General features: G+C 42.7%; 1 protein-coding gene across 1 annotated transcript; it reads left to right on the top strand.

Annotated features, from left to right (window-relative positions):
• The first annotated feature begins 2,375 nt into the window (after positions 1–2,375).
• On the top strand, positions 2,376–25,760 carry LOC110495492 (adhesion G protein-coupled receptor G7). The gene is made up of 16 exons (XM_090207715.1): positions 2,376–2,501; positions 3,627–5,390; positions 6,188–6,289; positions 6,413–6,522; positions 8,181–8,324; positions 8,444–8,529; positions 8,693–8,826; positions 10,004–10,117; positions 10,354–10,523; positions 10,840–10,992; positions 22,858–22,970; positions 23,157–23,488; positions 23,739–23,820; positions 24,310–24,468; positions 24,753–24,912; positions 25,153–25,760. The coding sequence occupies exons 1-16, from the start codon at positions 2,465–2,467 to the stop codon at positions 25,339–25,341; spliced, it is 3,849 nt and encodes a 1,282-aa protein (XP_090063841.1). The 5' UTR covers positions 2,376–2,464; the 3' UTR covers positions 25,342–25,760.
• The last annotated feature ends 1,077 nt before the right edge of the window (positions 25,761–26,837 follow it).

Genomic DNA, 26,837 nt, shown 5'->3' with positions numbered 1-26,837 from the left:
GGTGTTTATAGTGTAGTCTGTAGTTTTTATACTGGTGTTTATAGTGTAGTCTGTAGTTTTTATCCTGGTGTTTATAGTGTAGTCTGTAGTTTTTATACTGGTGTTTATAGTGTAGTCTGTAGTTTTTATACTGGTGTTTATAGTGTAGTCTGTAGTTTTTATACTGGTGTTTATAGTGTAGTCTGTAGTTTTTATACTGGTGTTTATAGTGTAGTCTGTAGTTTTTATACTGGTGTTTATAGTGTAGTCTGTAGTTTTTATACTGGTGTTTATAGTGTAGTCTGTAGTTTTTAGCCTGGTGTTTATAGTGTAGTCTGTAGTTTTTAGCCTGGTGTTTATAGTGTAGTCTGTAGTTTTTAGCCTGGTGTTTATAGTGTATTCTGTAGTTTTTAGCCTGGTCTATAGGCTAAATTAATTATGTGTCTATATACAGTATATCTGTTTATTTGACTGGTACTGTGTGTATATATATATATATATATATATATATATATATATATATATATATATATACATTTTGTCCGTATCTAATCTGTTTGTTTATTGTCTGTCTGTATATTCTGTTTACTGTGGCAGCACCATTTCACAGAGTCAAATTCCTGTACATGCAAATGCATTGGTGAATAAAGGTGATTCTGGTTCTGAGTTCCTTGATGGAGGAAGAAGGAGTAGCGATTGCGGTACCATCCAGCTCCCAGAATACTCAGGGTGGCGAGTACCTGTCAGGTGACCCAACAGCGATGACCCCCATTTAGATACTTCCTCGCATTCAACATTTGCTCAAACTCGTCCTCTATCCATCGATTTTGGAATATTCCAGGCTCCCTGACTGTCTAGCTTTTGTTTCGATTACTTTTATCAAGCTGGAAAGAGTGAAGTGACTATACATGCAGGTCCAGGCTAAATCTATCCTACCCTGCATCTCTAAGGTCTTCGAAAGCCAAGTTAACAAACAGATTACTGACCATTTTGAATCACATCGTACCTTCTCTGCTATGCAATCTGGTTTCCGAGCTGGTCATGGGTGCGCCTCAACCACGCTCAAGGTCCTTAACGATATCATAACCGCCATCGATAAGAGACAATACTGTGCAGCTGTATTCATCGACCTAGCTAAGGCTTTCGACTCTGTCAATCACCACATTCTTATTGGCAGACTCAACAGCCTTGGTTTCTGCCGAACATACCCTCGTAAAACTGACCATCCTACCGATCCTTGACTTCGGTGATGTCATCTATAAAATAGCCTCCAACACTCTACTCAACAAACTGGATGCAGTCTATCACAGTGCCATCCGTTTTGTCACCAAAGCCCCATATACTACCCACCACTGCGACCTGTACGCTCTCGTTGGCTGGCCCTCGCTTCATACTCGTCGCCAAACCCAGTGGCTACAGGTTATCTACAAGTCTCTGCTAGGTAAAGCCCTGCCCTATCTCAGCTCGCTGGTCACCATAGCAGCACCCACTCGTAGCACACGCTTCAGCAGGTATATCTCACTGGTCACCCCCAAAGCCAATTCCTCTTTTGGTCGCCTTTCCTTCCAGTTCTCTGCTGCCACTGACTGGAACGAACTGCAAAAATCACTGAAGCTGGAGATTCCCATCCCATTCCCATCTAGCTTTAAGAACCATCGGTCAGAGCAGCTCACAGATCACTGCACCTGTTCGTATCTATCTACCTCATTCTCATACTGTATTTATTCATTTTGCTCCTTTTGCACCACAGTATCTCTACTTGCACATCCATCTTTTGCACATCTACCATTCCAGTGTTTAATTGCCATATTGTAATTACTTCGCCACCATGGCCTATTTATTGCCTTAACTCCCTTATTTGACCTTATTTGCACTCACTGTATATAGACTTTGTTTTCTTTTTGTTCTACTGTATTATTGACTGTATGTTTTGTTCATTCCATGTGTAACTCTGTGTTGTTGTATGTGTTGAACTGCTATGCTTTATCTTGGCCAGGTCGCAGTTGCAAAGCTTACCTGGTTAAATAAAGGTGAAATAAAAAATACAATTATAATTTCAACACAGTTTCGATGTGGTTTAGGTCATTTCAATGTAGTTTGATTCAAATAATCAAATCTTGAGTTGGTTATTTGAATTAACTGTGTAGTGCTAGGGCAAAAAAACTAAACATGCACTGTACTGTACCTTCCCTGCTGCAACCAATAATGTTTTGCATAGAGAATGGTAATGCTATTGGTTGAGTGGTGCATTTTATTCATCCTGTCACATAGCTGACTTATTTGTGTGTGTCTTTACTGATCCTGTTGACAATGTGAGTTGTGTTGGAGCCAATGTACAGTACTTCCCCCTTAATATCAAAAGTAAATAATTAACTGGTATCTGCGCGTTACTGCAGTCTCTGTGACAGGAGGAGAGCAGCATAAGACCCACAGACGGTCTAATAATGTGCAGTCTGCTGATACTGGATGACTGGAAACAGCAGAAATGAAAGAGCTATGGATTATGGTTGTCTTTGCTACAGGTAAGACTTGCTATATATTTGATTCATTCAGGGTGGTTTTAGATGTTCAGACATAGACTGACTGTACAAAACATTAAGAACACCTGCTTTTTCTATGACATAAACTGGCCAGGTGATTCCAGGTGAAAGCTATGATGCTTTATTAATGTCACTTGTTAAATTTACTTCAATCAATGTAGATGAAGGGGGGGGGGGACAGTTTAAAGAAGGATTTTTAAGCCTTGAGACAATTGTTACATGGATTGTGTATGTGTTCCATTCAGTGGGTGAATGGGCAAGACAAAATATTTAAGTCCCATTGAACAGGTATGGGAATAGGTGCCTGGCCCACCGTTTTTGTTCAAGAACTGCAATGCTGCTGGGTTTTTCATGCTCAACAGTTTCCTGTGTGTATCAAGAATGATTCACCACCCAAAGGACATCCAGCCAACTTGACATAGCTGTGGGAAGCATTGGAGTCAAAATGGGACACCATCCCTTTCGACACCTTGTAGAGTCCATGCCCTGACGAGTTGAGGCTGTTCTGAGGGCAAAAGTGTGTGGAGGTGCAACTCAATATCAGGAAGGTGTTCCTAATGTTTGGTATACTCAGTGTTTGATGTTGTTGTTAAGAAGTCTTCTGTGATTGAGAATTGTGTTGGAAAATTGCTTTCAATTCAGATGTGCAAAAATGTATGATGCATTTAACTTATGAAATGATTATTACCCATATATAACCTTACTATTTTTACAATTTGGTTTATTTAATTTTAAAGTTTGATTTATAGGCAATGATTGATTTATGTTTTGTCTGTTTGTTGTGAGGGATACAATAGCATCAATGAAGACATTGTTTCAGACTGTATTTTAATCCAAACACTTTCGATTTACTGTTAAGACATTGTTTACAGACTGTAAATAGACTACTGTCAGGTCTCAGATACAGTTGATAACAGAGTAGCCTTTGCTATCAAATGTCAACCGTGTTAAAGATTTCTTTCTCTCATAAACTACAGTAGAAAACATTTCTACACTGATGCAGACACAATGAAACTGGAACAGCATGGATCATCTCCTATGATTATAGGAACTGACACTATGTATCCTTGTTTATGTGGTTTACTGAATTAATTATCTTTTTTAAAGTCTCTTTTCCACAGGGGGATCTCACCACATCCTCTGCCATTCCAACCACCATTGACATAACTATCCCAACTACTGATGACCCTTTAACGCCTGACTCTCCAGCTAGTGCCCCTCCAACTAATGACATTCCAACTACTGATAATCTAACTTCTGACAGTCCAACTACCGACATGCCAACTACTGATAATCTAACTACCGACACTCCAACTATTGATAATCTAACTACCGACACTCCAACTACTGAATACCCTGCAGCTACTACTGGTCATCCAACTACTAGTTACCTAACTACTACTGATCCTCCAGCTATTGGTTACATAAACACTACTGGTCTTGCAACTACTGGTTACCCTACCTCTATCCCTATCACCAGTATCAGTCTCCCCACCACCTCTACCAACACCACCACCACGTCTACCAACACCTCTACCAACACCTCTCCTACCATCTCTAACACCACCACCACCTCTAACACCACGTCTAACACCAACACCACCACCTCTCCTACCATCTCTAACACCACGTCTAACACCAACACCACCACCTCTCCTACCATCTCTAACACCACGTCTAACACCAACACCACCAACTCTCCTACCATCTCTAACACCACGTCTAACACCAACACCACCACCACCTCTCCTACCATCTCTAACACCATGTCTAACACCAACACTACCCCTCCTACCATCTCTAACACCATGTCCAACACCAACACCACCACCACCTCTACCAACACTACCACCACCTCTACCACCACCTCTAGCACCATCTCTAACACCACCACCACCTCTACCAACACTACCACCACCTCTACCACCACCTCTAGCACCATCTCTAACACCACCACCACCTCTACCAACACTACCACCACCTCTACCAACACCTCTCCTACCATCTCAAACACCACCACCACTTCTCCTATCAACTCTAACACTATGTCTAACACCAACACCACCACCACCTCTCATACGATCTCTAACACCACGTCTAACACCACCACCTCCACCTCTACCACCACCACCTCTCCTACCACCTCTACCACCACCACCACCATCTCCACCTCAACCACCACCACCACCACCTCTACCACCATCTCCACCTCTACCACCACCACCACCTCCACCTCTACCACCACCACCACCTCTTCTACCACCTCTACCACCACCACCACCACCTCTCCTATCATCTCTAACACCACGTCTAACACCAACACCACCACCACCTCTCCTACCATCTCTAACACCATGTCTAACACCACCACCACCTCTACCAACAATACCACCACCTCTCCTACCATCTCTAACACCACCACCACCTCTCCTATCATCTCTAACACCACCTCTACCAACACCACCACCACCTCTACCACCACCTCTCCTATCATCTCTAACACCACGTCTAACACCAACACCACCACCACCTCTACCAACACTACCACCACCTCTACCAACACCTCTCCTACCATCTCTAACACCACCACCACCACCTATCCTATCATCTCTAACACCATATCTAACACCAACTCCAGCACCACCTCTCCCACCATGTCTAACACCACCACCACCACCACCTCTAGCACCACGTCTAACACCACCACCTCCACCCCTACCACCACCATCACCTCTCCTACCACCTCTACCACCACCACCATCTCCACCTCTACCACCACAATCCTTCCTCTGGTCTGTATCAACGGTGGTGAGCTGCAGAGTGGAGTCTGTATCTGTCCTGATGAGTGGAACGGAGAGACCTGTTCAGAGGGTACATCCACACACTTACACTATACCTAACCCTGGATCTACCATTCAGACTCCTCCACAATACTACACTACTATACCTAACACTGGATCTACCATTCAGACTCCTCCACAATACTACACTACTATACCTAACCCTGGATCTACCATTCAGACTCCTCCACAATACTACGCTACTATACCTATCCCTGGATCTACCATTCAGATTCCTCCACAATACTCCCTACTATACCTAACCCTGGATCTACCATTCAGATTCCTCCACAATACTACACTGCTATACCTAACCCTGGATCTACCATTCAGACTCCACTCCACAATACTACACTACTATACCTATCCCTGGATCTACCATTCAGACTCCTCCACAATTCTGCACTACTATACCTAACCCTGGATCTACCATTCAGACTCCTCAACAATACTACACTACTATACCTAACCCTGGATCTACCATTCAGACTCCTCCACAATACTATACTACTATACCTAACCCTCAATCTCACATCCACAGTACACACCACTACAATACTGCTCCTAACCCTGGATCTCACATTCACAGTACACACCACTACATTTTTATACCTAACCCTGGATCTCACATTCACAGTACACACCACTACAATACTACACATAACCCTGCATCTCACATTCAGACTACACACCACTCCGCTACTATACCTAACCCTGGATTTCACATTCACAGTCCACAACACTATTCCTTGGATTTCACATTCAGAATGTATATTTCATGTTCAGTCATACATTTGCTCCATGTTGAAATGTATTTTACTTCGATAGGGAATTTCTGCAATTCCACCATTGGTGATTTTTCCTTCCCAAGAACAACTGTTGGCTGGTCTGCTTATTCAGAAGAGTCATGTGATGAGAATACAACCAGTGGTATGTTATTCACCACTTTTATTCACCTAAAATGAGAAAAATGTATTAGTCTGTTACAGTCCTAATTAATGTTGTATTAGGTAACACAAAACCTTGAGTATCTGTTCATCTTGGTTCCTCCAGCCGGTTTACCAAAAGCCTCAGCAAGATGTTTGAATGACACTGGCTCTCCAATGTTTGGTTCTCCTCACGAGCTGCAGTGTGAATTAACCCTCAGTGACATTCAAGGAAATGTAAGTCAATAGGCATATGTTTTTATTTTCTTGATTTATGACCAGTCTCAATTTAGCGTTCTTCTTTCTTTGGGTCAGTTACAGTCATCATTATGAGGAGGGGATCTTACAGTTTGAAGATCAGTAACAACTGGCTTTTACCTTCAGATCATGTATTCTGCTCCTTTATTCTGCTTAACAGTTGATGAGGAACATTATTTATTTATTTATTGTGTTTTACGTTTAGTTGACGCTCTTATCCAGAGTGACCTATAGTAGCGAGTGCATACATTTTCATACTTGTCCCCTGTGGGAATCGAACCCACAACCCTGGCATTGCAAGTGCCATTCTCTACCAACTGAGCCACATAAACTCAGCAAAAAAAGAAACGTCCCTTTTTCAGGATCCCGTCTTCCAAAGATAATTCGTGAAAGTCCAAATAACTTCACAGATCTTCAATGTAAAGGGTTTAAACACTGTTTCCCATGCTTGTTCAATAAACCATAAACAATTCATGCACCTGTGGAACAAGACACTAACAACTTACAGACGGTAGGCAATTAAGGTCACAGTTATGAAAACTTAGGACACTAAAGAGGCCTTTCTACTGACTGAAAAACACCAAAAGAAAGATGCCCAGGGTCCCTGCTCATCTGCGTGAACATGTCTAAGGCATGCTGCAAGGAGGCATGAGGACTGCAGATGTGGCCAGGGCAATAAATTGCAATGTCCGTACTGTGAGACACCTAAGACAGCGCTACAGGAGACAGGACGGACAGCTGGTCGTCCTCGCAATGGCAGACCACGTGTAACAACACCTGCACAGGATCGGTATATCCGAACATCACACCTGCAGGACAGGTACAGGATTGCATCAACAACTGCCCGAGTTACACCAGGAACGCACAATCCCTCCATCAGTGCTCAGACTGTCCACAATAGGCTGAGAGAGGCTGGACTGAGGAATTGTAGGCCTGATGTAAGGCATCACCGGCAACAACGTCGCCTAGGGGCACAAACCCACCATCGCTGGACCAGACAGGACTGGCAAAAAGTGCTTTTCACTGACGAGTCGCGGTTTTGTCTCACCAGGGGTGATGGTCGGATTCGTGTTTATCGTCGAAGGAATGAGCGTTACTGCGAAGCCTGTACTCTGGAACGGGATCGATTTGGAGGTGGAGGGTCCGTCATGGTCTGGGGCGGTGTGTCACAGCATCATCGGACTGTGCTTGTTGTCATTGCAGGCAATCTCAATGCTGTGCGTTACAGGGAAGACATCCTCCTCCCTCATGTGGTACCTTCCTGCAGTCTCATCCTGACATGACCCTCCAGCATGACAATGCCACCAGCCATACTGCTAATTCTGTGCGTGATTTCCTGCAGGAATTACAGTGTTCTGCCATGGTCAGCGAAAATCCCGGATCTCAATCGCATTGAGCACGTCTGGGACCTGTTAGATTTCCCCCCAGAAATGTCCGGGATCTTGCAGGTGCCTTGGTGGAAGAGTGGGGTAACATCTCACAGCAAGAACAGGCAAATCTCGTGCAGTCCATGAGGAGGAGATGCACTGCAGTACTTAATGCAGCTGGTTCAGGATGTTGCTGCAACTTATACAATGTTCTGTTGAAAATCAATACTAAAATATAATAAATAAAAATCCTTGTCTCTCCCTGTTCAGATCTCCAGCAGTTCAGGTAATTTACAACAGTTAGCCTTCAGTACTCAGATCCTGACCTCCCAACCAGAGCAGCTGTCAGCTGACAACATCACCACAGCAGCTCAGATAGCTAACACACTGCTTCAGTCTGCAAATATCACAGAGGTATAACATGTTTTGAAATCAAGTCGTGAACTATGACATGTTCTGGAGAGAAACGTGAGGTTGTCACTGCAGTGACTTGAACACTTGAGGTTCATCCCCTGGTTTTGATTATGTTGCAGGACATTGCAGTGGCAGCTGTAACCACCATCAGTCAGCTGCTCAATGCCAGTGAGGAGAGTACACAGGAGAGAGACGCTGTCCAAAAGTACAGGAGTGTGTTTGTCTGTGTGAGCGTGCGTGTGTGTGTGAGCGTGCGTGTGTGGTGGTGTGTGTTTCTGCATATATTTGAGTTTATGTGTGTACGTGTGCCTCAGTGCATGTCTGTATGGGTGCATGTAAACTAATGTTTTTCTGTGTTTCTCTCCCAGCCTCACAGAGACCCTGGAGAAGTTTTCCCTGGACCAGCACAATAATGTGTCCTTGGTGGTTCAGCCCAACCTGGTAGTCCAGTCTGTCCAAGTACCAAGTGACACAGTAGGGATCCAGTTTACTGCTCTGACTGGTGGGTGAGACTGCTAGTGAACCTACACACTGGCATTTAAAGTGATAGTTTCTATCTGTGTTGACAGACTGTGTAAAACTTCTCAATTTTCAAATGTTTCTCCTCTGATGGTCAATAAGGTTTGGTATGGATTTGATTTGTTGTACTGCAGAACTGTGGTGGCTGCTGAAGATGGCTCATATTAATGGCTGTAATGGAGCGAATGGAATAGCATAAAACACATTGATGTATTTGATACAATTCAACTTATTCTGCTTCAGCCGTTACAATGAGCCTGTACTCCCATGAATGTGCCACCCACCTACTGTGGTACAGAAGTAACACTATATTGTTCTGATTTAAATTGCTAAATCAATCAAATTTATTTTATATAGCCCTTCGTACATCAGCTGATATCTCAAAGTGCTGTACAGAAACCCAGCCTAAAACCCCAAACAGCAAGCAATGCAGGTGAAGAAGCACGGTGGCTAGGAAAAACTCCCTAGAAAGGCCAAAACCTAGGAAGAAACCTAGAGAGGAACCAGGCTATGTGGGGTGGCCAGTCCTCTTCTGGCTGTGCCGGGTGGAGATTATAACAAAACATGGTCAAGATGTTCAAATGTTCATAAATGACCAGCATGGTCGAATAATAATAAGGCAGAATAGTTGAAACTGGAGCAGCAGCACAGTCAGGTGGACTGGGGACAGCAAGGAGTCATCATGTCAGGTATTCCTGGGGCATGGTCCTAGGGCTCAGGTCCTCCGAGAGAGAGAAAGAAAGAGAGAATTAGAGAGAGCATATGTGGGATGGCCAGTCCTCTTCTGGCTGTGCCGGGTGGAGATTATAACAGAACATGGCCAAGATGTTCAAATGTTCATAAATGATCAGCATGGTCGAATAATAATAAGGCAGAACAGTTGAAACTGGAGCAGCAGCACAGCCAGGTGGACTGGGGACAGCAAGGAGTCATCATGTCAGGTAGTCCTGGGGCATGGTCCTAGGGCTCAGGTCCTCCGAGAGAGAGAAAGAGAGAAGGAGAGAATTAGAGAACGCACACTTAGATTCACACAGGACACCGAATAGGACAGGAGAAGTACTCCAGATATAACAAACTGACCCTAGCCCCCCGACACATAAACTACTGCAGCATAAATACTGGAGGCTGAGACAGGAAATCAAATGAATCTCCTTCTCCAGGAAGATCTGGTAATTTTGTGGCCAACAGAATTCATCTCAACACAAATACTTCTGAACTGATAGCTGATGAAGGAGGTGCGACCGATGTCCAGATTGTCTTAAAATTCACACCAGGTGAGCCAGTGTTGGTATGCAAACATAGTGTATGAACTCAAATTTCAATTTCCTTGTTCCGCATTCACCAAGAGAGCTTAACTGCTCTTTGTGGTCTCCAAACATTTACATTTAGAGTCACTATCGAGATAAGCCCTCAAGGCAAGGTCAAACTACTCATGTATATGAAGTCCTGATATGAACAACAATCACTCTTTCTCCCTCTCTCTCTCTCCCCTCTTTCTCACCCCACTCAGTTTTACGTAGTAAAAACACAAACAACTCCATTGGTTTTGTGCTCTACCAAAACGACCGGTTCTTCAGGTCCAGGGCTTTCAGAGCTTCTTCAGGGACCAGCAGAAGGGTCATCTCTGCTAACCTGGGACAAGTGTCTGGGTTACATGTTGAGATGCTCTTCAAGCCCACAGTAAGATTTCTCTTAGAATCAATAAACACAACGTGGTCCAAATTCTCTGGGAAATGCATTGGGAAGTTATTCATGATCTAAGTCACATGTTTGACACCCCTGATCGAAGTTCTCCATTGATGCTTATCCGCTACAGGGAACATATGTTGTCTTGTACATAATACAATCTATTATAATTGGTATTTCTTCTTTCCCACATTTACTTAAACCTGTTAGACTTCACAATTGACTGAGAATTTTAAAAAGATGAGTACTGTGAGTACACGTCTTTTGCTGAAGGATTTACAGTGAGTTTGTGTCTGTTCTCACTTCTCAGGCTGTTCCCAACGCCTCCCTCTATGACTTTGCCTGCGTGTCATGGAACTACACGTTGAAAGACTGGCGCACCTTTGGCTGCTCCAAAGTCAACCACTCAGCAGACGGCCTGCGATGTTTCTGCAATCACACCACTAACTTTGCTGTACTGATGGTGAATAGCTAGCTGCCTTCATCTCCCTTTTACTAACCACACTCTGACATATCTGGCGTTCCTAGACTTTTTTGAAACATGACCCCATTTTGATATCTGAAGATTCTCGTGACCCAGCCATTTTGTAGTGTCTTAGCTCTTATTACTATTGGACATAATAAGAAAGTCTCCAATACAAGGAAGTGAACTGGAGCTTCACATTTGCTAAAGCTAGTTAGTGCAAGTACAGTGCTCTGTTCTTAAAGGAGACATCAGTAATTAACAGAACATGACATTCCTTCTCTTATACAATCAGAGTAACTTCTACCAAACCACAACTGAAACATTTCCCAGAACTTGTTGTCGTTATTTTGCATCTTTTGATTTGAACTTGAACAGTTCATTTTTGTTTGTGTTTGTTTGTTTATAAGTCCAGTCTGTCTGGTGTCTTCCTTCTGGGTAGCGCCTTGGATTGTCTGGTGTCTTCGTTCTGGGTAGCGCCTTGGATTGTCTGGTGTCTTCCTTCTGGGTAGCGCCTTGGATTGTCTGGAGGCTCCTGCACATCTGCAGTGTGTGCTTGGTCCATAATAGTTTCTGCTATAGCAGCACCTTCATCCACACGTTCTCTTCTTTCAGCCTGGGGTCTCTGTACCGTCCCACCGTCTTCTACAGTTCCCTGTGTGTCACTCTCAGGATCTCTCTGTGCCTGTTCTCTCTCGATTGTTGTTCTGTTTTCCGTGGAATGCATTTGGTTAATGTGACGGCGCCACATTATGTCTGGGCTCACTTGAACCTGGTAAGTTCTGGGTCCCGTTTGTGTGTGTACGGTCCCTCTTGTCCATTTCCTCACCCTTCTGTAATCTCGCACCATCACTTCCTGTACTGTTTGGAGATGGCGTTCCCGGCCGACATGAATCTTGAAAACTCATCACTTACAAAAGCTGGCACTTTGTCGCTTGCCAGCTGCAGAACCGATCCGAAGCGAGTAAAAGTTGTTCTGAGACACTATAGTCTGAGCTGAGGTGGAGGAGTCAGTGCCAAACACCTCTGTTCACTTGGAATTGACATCAACTATAACCAGAAACGTGCTTTTCAAAGGGGCTGGCGTCCACATGAATTCTCTGCAATGGGCTATTCCCATAAGTGGACTGGGGTAGGAGCAGTATGTGAAAGGTTTCCAAACATCCGCTACAGTTCTTTGCCATATCTTCTATCTGTTGATCCAGCCTGAGCCACCAGAAGTGGCTCTCGCAAGCAGCTTCATTTTGACAATTACAACATGCCTTTCATGTAGTTGCTGTAAAAGCTGTTTGTATTTCTGGGGTATGATGACTCTCAATCCCCACATCAAACATCGAAGGTTACATATGAAACCACGGTTATGTGAGCTATATGGTTCACTCCAATATATTGATGTCACTCCGTGGCAGAGGGACACATCCGAGGTGAGGATTTACAGATTTACTCCTGTGTACACCTGTCACGGATGGGGTCCGCCCCTATGTATAGACCCCATGGCCGCGACACACGTTCTCTACATACTTTTTGAGGAGCCTCTAGCACCGTAGAGAATTGTAGTAATCCATATAGCTCACATACACATAACTTTTGTTGTGTTTCACTATATTGGATCACTCCAATATATTGGTATACACGTACCAGATTTAGTCGGTGCTAGAGAAACATGGCCAGCCAGCGGCGAAGCGCGGGACCACAATGCAGGGTTTGACAATGAGGAAGGGGTCCCAGCGACGCCCAGGGCTGCTGAACCAACCACAGAGGGAGGTGCCACATTTATCCGATAGTACCTAGCAAAGGAGCAAGTGGAAACATAGCTGGCCGCAGCACAGTTATCAGCGAGGGGCTATGCCAGTCGGCTCTCAGTAGAGCCCAGGGTGCAGCCACACCTCGTGTTGAATGTGCCCCCACAGATCCCAGCACTGGCCTGCCAGTCAGGCGGTATGCTGTCTTAATCGTGTCCACGATCCAGTGAGAGAGCCTCTGCTTTGATAACCCAGCCCTCAGGACTCTCTCACCATAGCAGACAAAGAGCTGGTCTGTTGTTCTCACTGACCATGTCTACTCCACATAGGCAGCCAGTGCCCTCACAGGGCACAGCATGCCCGGAGGAAGGCCCAGACTCCCCCTCACTGCCGGGGGGTTGTAAGCAGTCAGGATAAAAGGGATGTTCACATGCCTGTCTGACAGAACCTTCAGGAGGAATGAAGGGTTGGGCAGGAGAGATATACTCCTCCCACTGGGGTCTATACATATGAACAGGTTTCTCGCATACAGTGGGGCAAAAAAGTATTTAGACAGCCACCAATTGTGCAAGTTCTCCCACTTAAAAAGATGAGAGAGGCCTGTAATTTTCATCATAGGTACACTTCAACTATGACAGACAAAATTAGAAAAAAAATCCAGAAAATCACATTGTAGGATTTTTAATGGATTTATTTGCAAATTATGGTGGAAAATAAGTATTTGGTCACCTACAAACAAGCAAGATTTCTGGCTCTCACAGACCTGTAACTTCTTCTTTAAGAGGCTCCTCTGTCCTCCACTCGTTACCTGTATTAATGGCACCTGTCTGAACTTGTTATCAGTATTATGGCTGTCTTTGCTACAGATAAGACTTGCTCTATATTTGATTTATTCAGGGTGATTTAAGATGTTCATTAAGAGGTTAAGAGTCTTCTATGATTGAGAATTGTGTAGGAAAATTGCTTTCACTTCAGATGTGCAAAAATGTATGATGCATTTAACTTATGAAATGATTATTACCCATATATAACCTTACTGTTTTTAGTTTGGTTTATTAATTTTTAAGTTTGGTTTATAGTCAATGATTGATTTATGTTTTGTCTGTTTGCTGCGAGGGATACAATAACATCAATGAAGACATTGTTTCAGACTTTTATCCAAACACGTTCGATTTACTGTTAAGCCATTGTTTACATACTGTGAATAGACTACTGTCAGGTCTCAGATACAGTTGATAACAGAGTAGCCTCTGCTATCAGCCGTTTATTGGCAGTGATAATGACTTCTTTCTCTCATAAAGTTCAGTAGAAAACATTTCTACACTGATGCAGACACAATGAAACTGGAACAGCATGGATCATCTTTATAGCATGCTTATAGCAACTGACACCATGTATCCTTGTTAATGTGGTTTACAGAGTTAATTATATTTTATAAAGTATCTTTACTACAGGGGGATCTCAGCACATCCTCTGCCATTCCAACCACCATTGACATAACTACCCCAACTACTACTGCTCCTATAACCCCTGACCCTCCAACCACTACTGCCCCTATAACCCCTGACACTCCAACTAGTGCTCCTCCAACTAATGACACTCCAACTACTGATACAATGGGGCAAAAACATATTTAGTCAGCCACCAATTGTGCAAGTTCTCCCACTTAAAATGATGAGTCGCCTGTAATTTTCATCATAGGTACACTTCAACTGTGACAGCCAAAATTATTTTTTTTTTCTCCAGAAAATCACATTGTAGGATTTTTTTTAATGAATTTATTTGCAAATTATGGTGGAAAATAAGTATTTGGTCACCTACAAACAAGCAAGATTTCTGGCTCTCACAGACCTGTAACTTCTTCTTTAAGAGGCTCCTCTGTCCTCTACTCATTACCTGTATTAATGGCACCTGTTTGAAATTGTTATCAGTATAAAAGACACCTGTCCACAACCTCAAACAGTCACACTCCAAACTCCACTATGGCCAAGACCAAAGAGCTGTCAAAGGACACCAGAAACAAAATTGTAGACCTGCACCAGGCTGGGAAGACTGAATATGCAATAGATAAGCAGCTTGGTTTGAAGAAATCAACTGTGGGAGCAATTATTAGGAAATGGAAGACATACAAGACCACTGATAATCTCCTTCGATCTGGGGCTCCACGCAAGATCTCACCCCGTGGGGTCAAAATGATCACAAGAACGGTGAGCAAAAATCCCAGAACCACACTGGGGGACCTAGTGAATGACCTGCAGAGAGCTGGGACCAAAGTAACAAAGCCTACCATCAGTAACACACTACGCCGCCAGGGACTCAAATCCTGCAGTGCAGTGCATGCTTAAGCCAGTACATGTCCAGGCCTGTCTGAAGTTTGCTAGAAAGCATTTGGATGATCCAGAAGAAGATTGGAAGAATGTCATATGAAACCAAAATATAACTTTTTGGTAAAAACTCAACTCGTCGTGTTTGGAGGACAAAGAATGCTGAGTTGCATCCAAAGAACACCATACCTACTGTGAAGCATGGGGGTGGAAACATCATGCTTTGGGGCTGTTTTTCTGCAAAGGGACCAGGACGACTGATCCGTGTAAAGGAAAGAATGAATGGGGCCACGTATCGTGAGATTTTGAGTGAAAACCTCCTTCCATCAGCAAGGGCATTGAAGATGAAAGGTGGCTGGGTCTTTCAGCATGACGATGATCCCAAACACACCGCCTGGGCAACGAAGGAGTGGCTTCGTAAGAAGCATTTCAAGGTCCTGGAGTGGCCTAGCCAGTCTCCAGATCTCAACCCCATAGAAAACATCACTGCTCTAGAGGAGATCTGCATGGAGGAATGGGCCAAAATACCAGCAACAGTGTGTGAAAACCTTGTGAAGACTTACAGAAAACGTTTGACCTCTGTCATTGCCAACAAAGGGTATATAACAAAGTATTGAGATAAACTTTTGTTATTGACCAAATACTTATTTTCCACCATAATTTGCAAATAAATTCATTAAAACTCCTACAATGTGATTTTTCTGGATTTTTTTTTCTCATTTTGTCTGACATAGTTGAAGTGTACCTATGATGAAAATTACAGGCCTCTCTCATCTTTTTAAGTAGGAGAACTTGCACAATTGGTGGCTGACTAAATACTTTTTTGCCCCACTGTAGGTGTTCCTTTTGTCCAGGTGGGAAAGGGCAGTGTGGAGTGCGAATGAGATTGTGTCATCTGTGGTTCTGTTGGGGCGGTATGCAAATTAGAGCGGGTCTAGGGTTTCCAGTATGATGGTGTTGATGTGAGCCATGACCAGCCTTTCAAAGCACTTCATGGCCACCGACGTGAGTGCTACGATAGTAGAGGGACACATCCAAGGTGAGGATTTACAGATTTACCCCCGTGAACAACTGTGTCACGGCTGGGGTCCGCCCCTATATATAGATCCCATGGCTGCGACACACGTTCTCGTTCAATTTCTCGGGGGACGTCAGTATGGTTTGAGGTAAAAACTTTATGAAGTTCACTTGGTCCTATTATTTTCCAGGAGCTGATTGAGAGGCTGGAGTACTGCTGAAAGGTTTGTGAGGAATCTTCTGTCGTAATTGATCTGTCCAGTGAAAGATCTCACTTCAGTCACATTTTGCGGTCGTGGTGCCTGTACCACTGCATTGATTTTTGTCCTGTGTTTTGGGAAATCCATTGCGGTCAATTTCATGTCGACAGAAGACAATCTTGTCTTTGAGGAACTCACACTTCTGTAAGTTTGCCTGCAGTCTGTACTCTTTGTCTTCTCAGGACCTCTTCCAGGTTAGCCAGGTGCTCTTTGTCTGTGCGTCCTGTTACGATACACTGGGTTCATGGGATTCCTTGCAAACTCTGGCCAATAGTTTGTTGCCAAATGGTTGGGCCGTTGCATTGCCAAAAACCAGGCGGTATTACCTTTTGTGTGTGTTTATTGTCAGGTACTGTTTGAACCTCTCTTCAACCGGTAGCTGCAGATAAGCCTTCACAGTTAACAAACCTATCTTTCTTCACAATAGGAACTATAGGTGTGGCCCATTCACTTTCGGCAGGATTCGTGTATCCTGTAAGCGTTCCATTTCCGCTTCCACCTTTGGTCTCAGGGAGTATGGAACAGATCTGGCTTTGCAGAATTTTGTGTTGCATCATCTCCCAGTACGAGTTTGGCTGTGAAGCCTTTTACTGTTCCCATCTGATCACTGAAAACGGTGGCATATTTCTTCAGCAAGTGTTCCAGTGTTTGGTCTGTGCCTTTCCTTTTAGGCTGGGATGTGTGGAGCATTTTCAAGTCACAACAGTTCAGCTTTAGTTTAGACAGCCGTTCCCTGCGAACAAATAGGGGGTCAGTTCCAGGCTCCACATACACCTGTAACTGCTGTGTTTGCTTCCCATAATTCACTCTGTCTTGTAACCATTGGGCTCAATGACTCTCCTGAGTAGGTCTTCAGCAACACATTTGTTTTCTTCAGCTTGATATCCTTGAAGTGTTCATTGTAGCCAGTTGTGGAAATTATAAACACTGCAGATCCTGTGTCCAGCTCCATTTTGAGTGATGTGCCTTCGATTTCTGGTGTCACCGATATTGCGCTACTGCTGGGAGAAGTCACTGTGTTTAACATCGTTGTACCAATGAATTGTTCAACTGAATCACTGCCACTGTTCTCTGCTAGTGCATTCACAGGCCTTTTCACTTCCTCAGTTTTCCTGTTGTGACTGTAATTTGCTCTGCATGCTCTTTGAATGTCCCCTTTCTATTGCATTTGTGACCAATTTTGTCTTTGAAATGGCAGTCCTCTGCTCTGACCATCCCTGTTGCATTTTTAGGCCACACGGGGTGCTGTCGACTGCATGAGAACTTGTGCAGGCAAGTTTGTGAGAGGAGGTCAGTATTTATACAACTCAATTGCATCTTTGGTCGCGGATTCCATAGCTACAGCAATTTCAACAGCTTTTGCAAAAGTGAGATCTGATTCTGTGAGCAAACGTTTCTGAATGTGTTCATGTTTCAGTCCATAAACAAATCTTTCCCTTAATGTGTAATTTAGGTTCTCTCCAAACTGGCAATGCTCAGACAGTTTCATCAACTCTGCTACCCTCCCCTCATTCTGGTGTCTCTTCTGGAAATGAAAATGTTCCGCGATCAGGAGTAGTTTAGGTGATCTTGCAATATCTCCACAATCTCTGTGAATGTTTTCTTGGAGGGCTTCAGAGAGGCAGTCAGATCTCTTAGCAAACTGTACGTTTTGGGGCCAATCAAACTCAACAGCACTGATACAATGTTGTTTGCAATGAAGTACTGTTCCAGACGTTCAATGTAAGTTGCCTCCTTTTCTTGCGTGTCATCAAACTCAATGCTATATATTCCCTTTACCTCCGGCTCTGCGGGTCTTTGATCTGCAGCCTCATGATCGTCAGCACTCTCCTCGTCATCACTGGTTGCTGGCTGCTGCGCTACATCGTTGAAATGTTCCTCTCTTTCTACGAGCCTCGTCTGCATTCGTGATGCACAATGTAGGTAATCATCCTTGTCGCCATTGTAGTGTCTTCGCTCTTATTACTAATGGATATAATAAGAAAGACTGAATACAAGGAAGTGAACTGGAGCTTCATATTTACTAAAGCTAGTTAGTACAAGTATCAATCACATTTTTTTTATAAAGCCCTTTTTACATCAGCCGATGTCACAAAGTGCTGTACAGAAACCCAGCCTAAAACCAAACAGAAGCAAATGCAGATGTAGAAGCACGGTGGCTAGGAAAAAATCCCTTGAAATGCCAGAACCTAGGAAGAAACCTAGAGAGGAACCAGGCTCTGAGGGGTGGCCAGTCCTCTTCTGGCTGTGCCGGGTGGAGATATTAACAGTACATGGCCAAGATGTTCAAACATTCATAGATAATCAGCAGGGTCAAATAATAATAATCACAGTGGTTGTAGAGGGTGCAACAGGTCAGCACCTCAGGAGTAAATGTCAGTTGTAAGTCATTCAGACTTAGTGACAGCAGGTGCAGTAGAGAGAGAGAGAGTCAAAAAGCAAGTCAGGGTTCCATAGCCGCAGGCAGAACAGTTTAAACTGGAGCAGCAGCACGACCAGGTGGACTATGGACAGCAAGGAGTCATCTGGCCAGGTAGTCCTGAGGCATGGTCCTAGGGCTCAAGGCCCCCAAAAGAAGAGAAAGAGTGAATTAGAGGGAGCATATTTCACACAGAACACCGGATAAGACAGGATAAATACTCCAGATTTAACAGACTGACCCTAGCCCCTGACACATCAACTATTGCAGCATAAATACTGGTGGCTGAGACAGGAGGGGTTGGGAGACACTGTGGCCTCGTCCGACAATACCCCCGGACAGGGCCAAACAGGCAGGATATAACCCCATCCACTTTCCAAAAGCACAGCCCCCACACACCACTAGAGGGATATCTTCAACCACCAACTTACTACCCTGAGACAAGGCTGAGTACAGCCCACAAAGATCTCCGCCACGGCACAACCCAAGGGGGCGCCAACCCAGACATGAATATCACGTCAGAGACTCAACCCACTCAAGTGATACACCCCTCCTAGGGACGGCATGGAAGAGCACCAGTAAGCCAGTGACTCAGCCCCCGTTATAGGTTTAGAGGCAGAGAATCCCAGTGGAGAGAGGGGAACCGGCCAGGCAGAGACAGCAAGGGTGGTTTGTCGCTCCAGTGCCTTTCTGTTCACCTTCACACCCCTGGGCCAGACTACACTCAATCATAGGACCTACTGAAGAGATGAGTCTTCAATAAAGACTTAAAGGTTGAGACAGAGTCTGCGTCTTTCACATGGGTAGGCAGACCATTCCATTAAAATTGAGCTTTATAGGAGAAAGCCCTGCCTCCAGCTGTTTGCTTAGAAATTCTAGGGACAATAAGGAGCCCTGCGTCTTGTGACTGTAGCGCACGTGTTGGCATGTACGGCAGAACCAAATAGGAAAGATAGATAGGAGCAAGCCCATGTAAGGCTTAGTAGGTTAGCAGTAAAACCTTGAAATCGGGCCTAGCCTTAACAGGAAGCCAGTGTAGAGAGGCTAGCGCTGGAGTAATATGATCACATTTTTTGGTTCTAGTCAAGATTCTAGCAGCCGTGTTTAGCACTAACTGAGGTTTATTTACAAGTACAACATAGAGCAACACGGCACATGACCAAGGGTGCTCCAATCTTAAAGGGGACATCAGTAATTAGCAGAACATAACACTTTAATGTTTTGTAGTAATTAAGAGCCAATGTTAACTTTTTTATTTGCGGCTATGGCAGTCAATTGCAAAACATTTTAACAGTGTTTCTGCTTGTCTTCTTTGGTTTTAATGCAGACTGGTACACTAAATCCAGCCGCGCACAGATATGAGCTGTCAAAGGGGTACCAAGAGTTTTAATACTCAGAGGGAGACGGCTGGGTATTTATTCCCTTTGAGTCAGGAACCAAAATGTGTTGTCTGCAGCATTCGGTCATATGATGAGTGGATCAGTTTTTCAATGTCACTTCCCGGCATGTCAACTAAGTCAGGATCACACTCAAACGGATTTCTCTCCAATAAGACATTTTCTCCTCTGAATCTACGGTCACTCATCTGCAGAATGTTAGAATATTTTTGTATTTCTCTTGCATGCTTTCGTTCAGTTTCCCTAATATGTCAGTTGCATAGGCAGTGCGACACGTTTATTTTAATTTCACAGAAAGTCAGCAAAGTCTGTTTGTTTTTTTTTGCCCACTATTCAATCCTATGGAATCTGTTTTTTTGTCAGTATAGTCACGCAGCACGCTGAACATCCGCTGTGCTGTTTCATGCTCGAGAATCGTAAGACAGAACAATATGTCACCGTGAATAACATCCCCGACATGTAGTGAACAAAAGTAAATGAATGGGCATCTCGGCCCTCACAACAAATGTCCATTTGGAAAGCTGGGGACTTTTTTAGTGGTTCAGTCAGTTTCCTATTGATTGCTAGCTATAGCATCAATTCTTAGATTGACAGTGTTATCAGACAAAGGTGTTGATGTGAGTTTCTGTACCTCCTCACACCTTGTTTTCACCATATCGATTGTTGCGGTAATATACCTGAAATAGTGTGTGGTTTCACACAGTAGTGGGCCTAGCCATTCACCATGGGAATAGAGTGACCACATGTCCCGGATTGTGCAGGACAGTCCTCCATTTTGGACCTTTGTCCCGCAACCAAACCATCACGTCCCACATTTTATCAACACATTCAAACACCACCAACAATTTAGAAAAAAAACGTATTTTGTCCCATATTTCAGTCAGACATTCCAACCTGTCTCTTGCAATCCCGTTGCCTGTATACCTGTATATAGTAAGGATGTGGTAGCTTACAGCCATGGTGATGTTAAAGACTTTTCTCCAATCAGTGTTGAGATCTGACATTCTGCTCAGCACAAGATGAGACCTAGGCCTATCATCAACCAATATTTCTCAAAACCTTTCAGACTAAATTCCAGCAAACGTGGAGAGGACATTTAGGCCTCCTAACTACTTCAAGCTTCTGATGAAAAGTAAGTAAATAGCCATATTAGACTGAAAGATATAAGCATAGCAGTGGGAAGTAGGGTGCTGAGGGTGTTACACCCTCTGAAAAAAGTGAAAATAATAATAAATATTTTCACAACAATAGTGCACTGGGCCTTTACTAGTCTTTTATTAGTGACTTACAGTCACGTCAAAAATTGCAGCCAAAACAACAGCAAAGTAGCTGCATTTGCATTTGTTTTAGCTGTTTTCTAGTGACATTTATTTGGATGACATTTAGCCTGACAGAGAAAATGTGCTCACTAGTCAGGACACTGTTATTTAAAGGAGCTAGCCAACAACAACACAGCTAACACAATCACTTCAAACTGAAGCTGGAAAGAATGCAAATTAGCTGCCCTTTGTTTTGTTTGACCTTTTACCAATTGACATTTCTTTGTATATATCCATAAAAATGATGCCAGCTGATTCATGATTTCAACTGGCTGAGAAACGTTGCCTCCCTGTCAAATCTACAATGTAGAAAACAAAAAGAAATAGGAGATAATATCTAGATGCTTTTTATAGTAGAGATCAAGTTTATGCATTGACTGGCTGGGCTGATGAGATAGTGGATTCAGATGTCAGATGGGACAGAGTAAATAGGCATTTTAACGTCATAGATTTAGTCGGTGATAACTTGTGGAATAGACACCAGCTGGAATGCAGTCACCAATCAGCATTCAGGATCAGACCCACACATTGTATAAAAAAGCTGAATCAATATCTTGGAAGATCACATAATTATTATTTATTATTCTACATAACAGTATCAAATATAATAGCATAATATAATGTTACTATTGCATTAAAAACACCACCTCGTGAGATTCAGGTGGTTGGTTAGCTGTATATTCCCAAAAAATGATCATGCCACTAAGCAGAATGTGCTTTGATTGAAAAAAAAAATCATGAAGGCCATATAGTTTAACACCATCTGTTCTAATTTGTGCATAAAACAGTAACTCAATAAGATATAAATGCATATTCTCATGAATCTGATTGAGATTAAACGATTGGCAATCAGATGCATTTTGGACATTTCATTGGCAAAACAGGAAGAATTATAATTTGTGATTGACAGATGATGCATTGGTCTATTTTGAAGTTAGGTACAGGGTAGGTTACACTGTCCCATAAATCCTCCTGTTGTCTAGCATTTGTATTTTAAATGTGGTCACCTTAACTGGGAATGATTCAAGTGCAGCGGTGAAGTGCGGCCTTTTCCCACGATCTAAGGGTGCTCTCTGGTTGATTTTTATGTTTTAGATTTGAATAATTTTCATTTAGATTTTTAAGGTTATCCACATCATAGTGATTTTGAGAAACAAAGACACTAATTATTTTATATATATTTTTTTTTTTGCAGGATTTTGGATATTCTCCTGCAACCCCATTTTCATTTCAGGTGACCCCACATGGGGTCGTGACCCCTAGTGTTGGAACCGCTGACCTATGGTTTACCACAGCATATCCAGACAGATGAGGGCGAGGCCTTTATACAGTATGATTGAGACAGAAATTTAGTGTTGAAATATTTTTTGTTTGTTTTTTTCTACAGTCATTCAGGAGGGATTTTAAATACGCTGAAGTGCTAAACTGGATCACCATATTGGGATGTTCCATGTCCATCATAGGGTTGAGTTTAACAATAACATTCCAGATGGTGACCAGGTAAGATCCTACAGGGATCCAGAACCAATTCAAAATATTGGGTGCTTCTCAATGGTGTAAAGAAGCCCATTGATCCAACAGGACTTGATAGGTGAAACATTATAAAACCCACTATTAATGAACCAACACATCCATAGCTACACATCTAACTTCCCTAACATAGTGTTGTCAATCACCTGTCCCCAGGAAATCACGCAAAACCAACCCAACGGTCCTCTTAGTGAGCGTCTGCATGTGTCTCCTGATCTTCACCCTCCTCTTCATGTTGGGAGTGAACAACCCTCATAAACAGCTGGGCAAACCTGAAATACAGAAGGACAACATTCTCCCCCCGTCCGACACACACACAGAGCGGGACAGAGGTCCCTGTACTGCAGTGGCAGTCCTGCTGCAGTACTTCCTGTTGGGGACGTTCACCTGGAACACGCTGTACGCCACACATGTCTTCCTAATGATCAGAAACAGCCTGGCCACCAGCCCGTCACACTTCACAGCCTATACCGTGGCCATCGGATGGGGTAGGACAGCATGGAGAAACAAAGTATTTAGTAGTTTCAGAAGCTATGGCTGGCATTAGACCTGGGCTCCTTGAACCAAAACTAATGCTAGGTGATATTTTCAGGCTCTAATAAGCATGAAATAGAACTTAAAAGCAACTTGTATAGTGATGTAATGTCTTTAGAGGATGTTTGTGTGGTATATATATATACTCTGTATATGGCTGCATGTAAATCTACCAGGAAATAACAACAACATTTTCTCCTTTAGGACTGCCTGCAGTTGTGGTGGCCCTCACCTTAGGAATTAGTTACAGAGTGGATGATCCACTGGGATACAGGCAGGAGCAATTGTGAGTCGATACTGTAGTATACTACTACTGGCCTACTTCTCTGTACTGTATTGTACTATACTATGCTATACTATATTATACTGCGCTGTTGTGTACTGTGCTGTTCTGTTCTATACTATACCTTACTCTACTGTGCTATACTACCAGTATTACACCTGAGTACTGTGCTGTGCTGTACTGCAATTTACTTCCTCTTCAGTGGTTATTGTATAATAGGTTCAATTTAAATTAAAGTGGGGCAATTGCTTTATAACATTTTATAACTCATGCTGTAAAAGGTTATCCCTCTCAATGTTCGTATGCATGTTTGTAATGCATGCTAATAATTGGCCAATAGCAATATAAAAAGTTCAAACATAAGTTATTAAAATAATGTTCTATTTCATTCAAAGGTTTCTTGTTTACTTTATACACGTTACTCAAATAACAGGCGTTCTGTTTTGTCTGTCACATTGTCCCACTCTCTAACTCATTCATTTGACCTCTCAGTTGCTGGCTTGCTGCCCTCGATCCAAAGGGGAACTTTGACTTCAAGCTGCCAATGTTTTGGGGGTTCCTGATCCCTGTGGCGTTCATGCTAATCTTCAACACAGTGGTGTTGGTATGTTTTACAGTTACAACAGCCAAGACCAACCCACATTTAACCAGGTAACATTAATTGGGGCATTTTGGAGGCACAAAGTAGAAACTTGTAGTCATTAAGATGTCTTGATTTAAATGCTTGTTAATGTTTTATTGTCTTACTTACTTAGCTTGTAATAAATAATATGTATTATTATTCTATTATTATTAATTGTCATTAGTAAGAAAATCATCAAATGTAATGATCACCACGCTCTAACCCACTCAGTCAATGGAAGCATACTGTTCTTATACCACAGCATTACAACAATCTATTACAGCAATCTAAGTATGTTGGTTATGTTTCCCAGTACAAGACACACATCGATGAAGAAGAAGTTCCTCAGTAGCTTTTCTCTGGCTGTGGTGCTCGGTCTCTCCTGGATCCTGGGCTATCTGTTGCTCATTACACAGAACCAGACCATGTACACCATACTCAACATCTCCTTCTGTGTTCTCACCACCACTCAGGTAGTAAATGTATGCACTCACTACTGTAAGTCACTCTGGATAAGAACGTCTGCTGAATGAATCAAATGTCAACTAGAAATACTAGTGTACTATTGTACCACAGAATCCAGACATTAATGAAAATTAGACACCTAGTAAACATAAATAAATTGATCTGCTCTTTATGGAAATTATACCTTTTGTTTGTTCTTGTGTGTTCGTGAAAATACTTGATAATGTCTTTGTGTTTTTGCTCCACAGGGCTTGCAGATTTTCATTCTGTTCACCGCAAGAACATCAATTGTCAAGAAAATGATGGCAGATGCTTTGAAATCTGTCTCTAGTGTTGAGATCCCACGTCACACCAAGAGGTTCAGTCTATGGCGTGGCAAGCACAGTGATAACGTAGAATCATACACACAGCTGGACCCTATTCTGTCAACACATTAACCCTTTAACTGCCACATCATTTTTTTCTTCTGAAAAATATGTGTATTTAGCCTTAATATAGGCCATAAATAATTTGTATTTGATTGCTAACATCTCAACCAGCCTGTTCAGTTGCCCAATTATGTTAAACTAATTTTGTATTGGATTTTACATATGCTTTTTAAATCATCTGAAAATGGTACATTAATTAACGTCATGTCTGCTTCAGTTACTTATAATGGAAGACAGGCCAAGATAAAGGATGACTGATATCAAATATGAATACAATATGATATATTTATGTGTCAATATATGACTATTCAAATATATCTACACTGTTTATATGTTCATAATACCTGTAAAATGACATGTCCTGAAAACATTTGTGAAACAAATTGAAGATAACAGGCAGACTTTAAATACTGAAATGAATATGAAAATATATTTGTTTTTGCACAGACAAAAAAATCCCACAACAATATTTTTTCATTGTCAATAATAGCTAGCTTTGTCTAAATAGCATTCCTTTAATGGGCAACTCAACTGCCTGGTAGAGCATACTTTTCAAGAGTTCCTCAAATTAATAAATAACATATTAGTAATTTTGTGATACCAAAAATGATGTTTTAGAGGTCAACAACATTGTACAGTCATGTAATATCCCATTTTATACACAATTAGTACTGACAATGTGTGATTAATCAGGTTCAGTTTTGCTCAAGTTCATGTCCGGGTTTTTAACCATCTTTGAATGTTTGTGTAAAAATATATAGGAGTCCAATAATGAAAACCACATGGTCATTTTACTAAATGGCATGATAAAATATGGTGAACAAAAGTTATGTTTATTTGAATTTACATTTGGTTGTCAGCCACTCAGTTGAGCTGCCTCTTAAAGTGTTAATTTCCAACTTGTTACTCGCAGATTGTATAAAGCATCTAATTGATTGGCTGCAAGTTCAACCTCTGTCAATATCTCATAGACCTCCATTATTGCCTATAGTAATACACACACCATTTATATATATCAAAAGTGTTATTGCCCAATAATGTTTTGGCAATGCACATGTTTGCAAATGTACATTGTTGGGTCAGTAAACCAAGGCAGACTGGTTCGGGGATGCAGAACCAGGTCAAGCTGGAAGAAAGCAGATCCAAAAGAGTGCTGTGGTGCAGAGGGAGATATGAAAGACTAAGAAAGCAGGGAGGAATGAAAGGCTGAGGAAGAAAGCAGGGAGGTATGAAACACTGAGAAAGAACGCAGGCATGTCAGAGGGAGGTATGAAAGGCTGAGGAAGAAAGCAGGCATGTCAGAGGGAGGTATGAAAGGCTGAGGAAGAAAGCAGGCATGTCAGAGGGAGGTATGAAAGGCTGAGGAAGAAAGCAGTTATGTCAGAGGGAGGTATGAAAGGCTGAGGAAGAAAGCAGGCATGTCAGAGGGAGGTATGAAAGGCTGAGGAAGAAAGCAGGCATGTCAGAGGGAGGTATGAAAGGCTGAGGAAGAAAGCAGTTATGTC

This window comes from Oncorhynchus mykiss, chromosome 18 (genome assembly GCF_057628025.1).
Source record: "Oncorhynchus mykiss isolate SJ-2025 chromosome 18, ASM5762802v1, whole genome shotgun sequence".
Taxonomy (NCBI): Eukaryota; Metazoa; Chordata; class Actinopteri; order Salmoniformes; family Salmonidae; genus Oncorhynchus; species Oncorhynchus mykiss.
The sequence above is the reverse complement of the archived record's forward strand: the minus strand, read 5'-3'. Positions and strand labels throughout refer to the sequence as shown.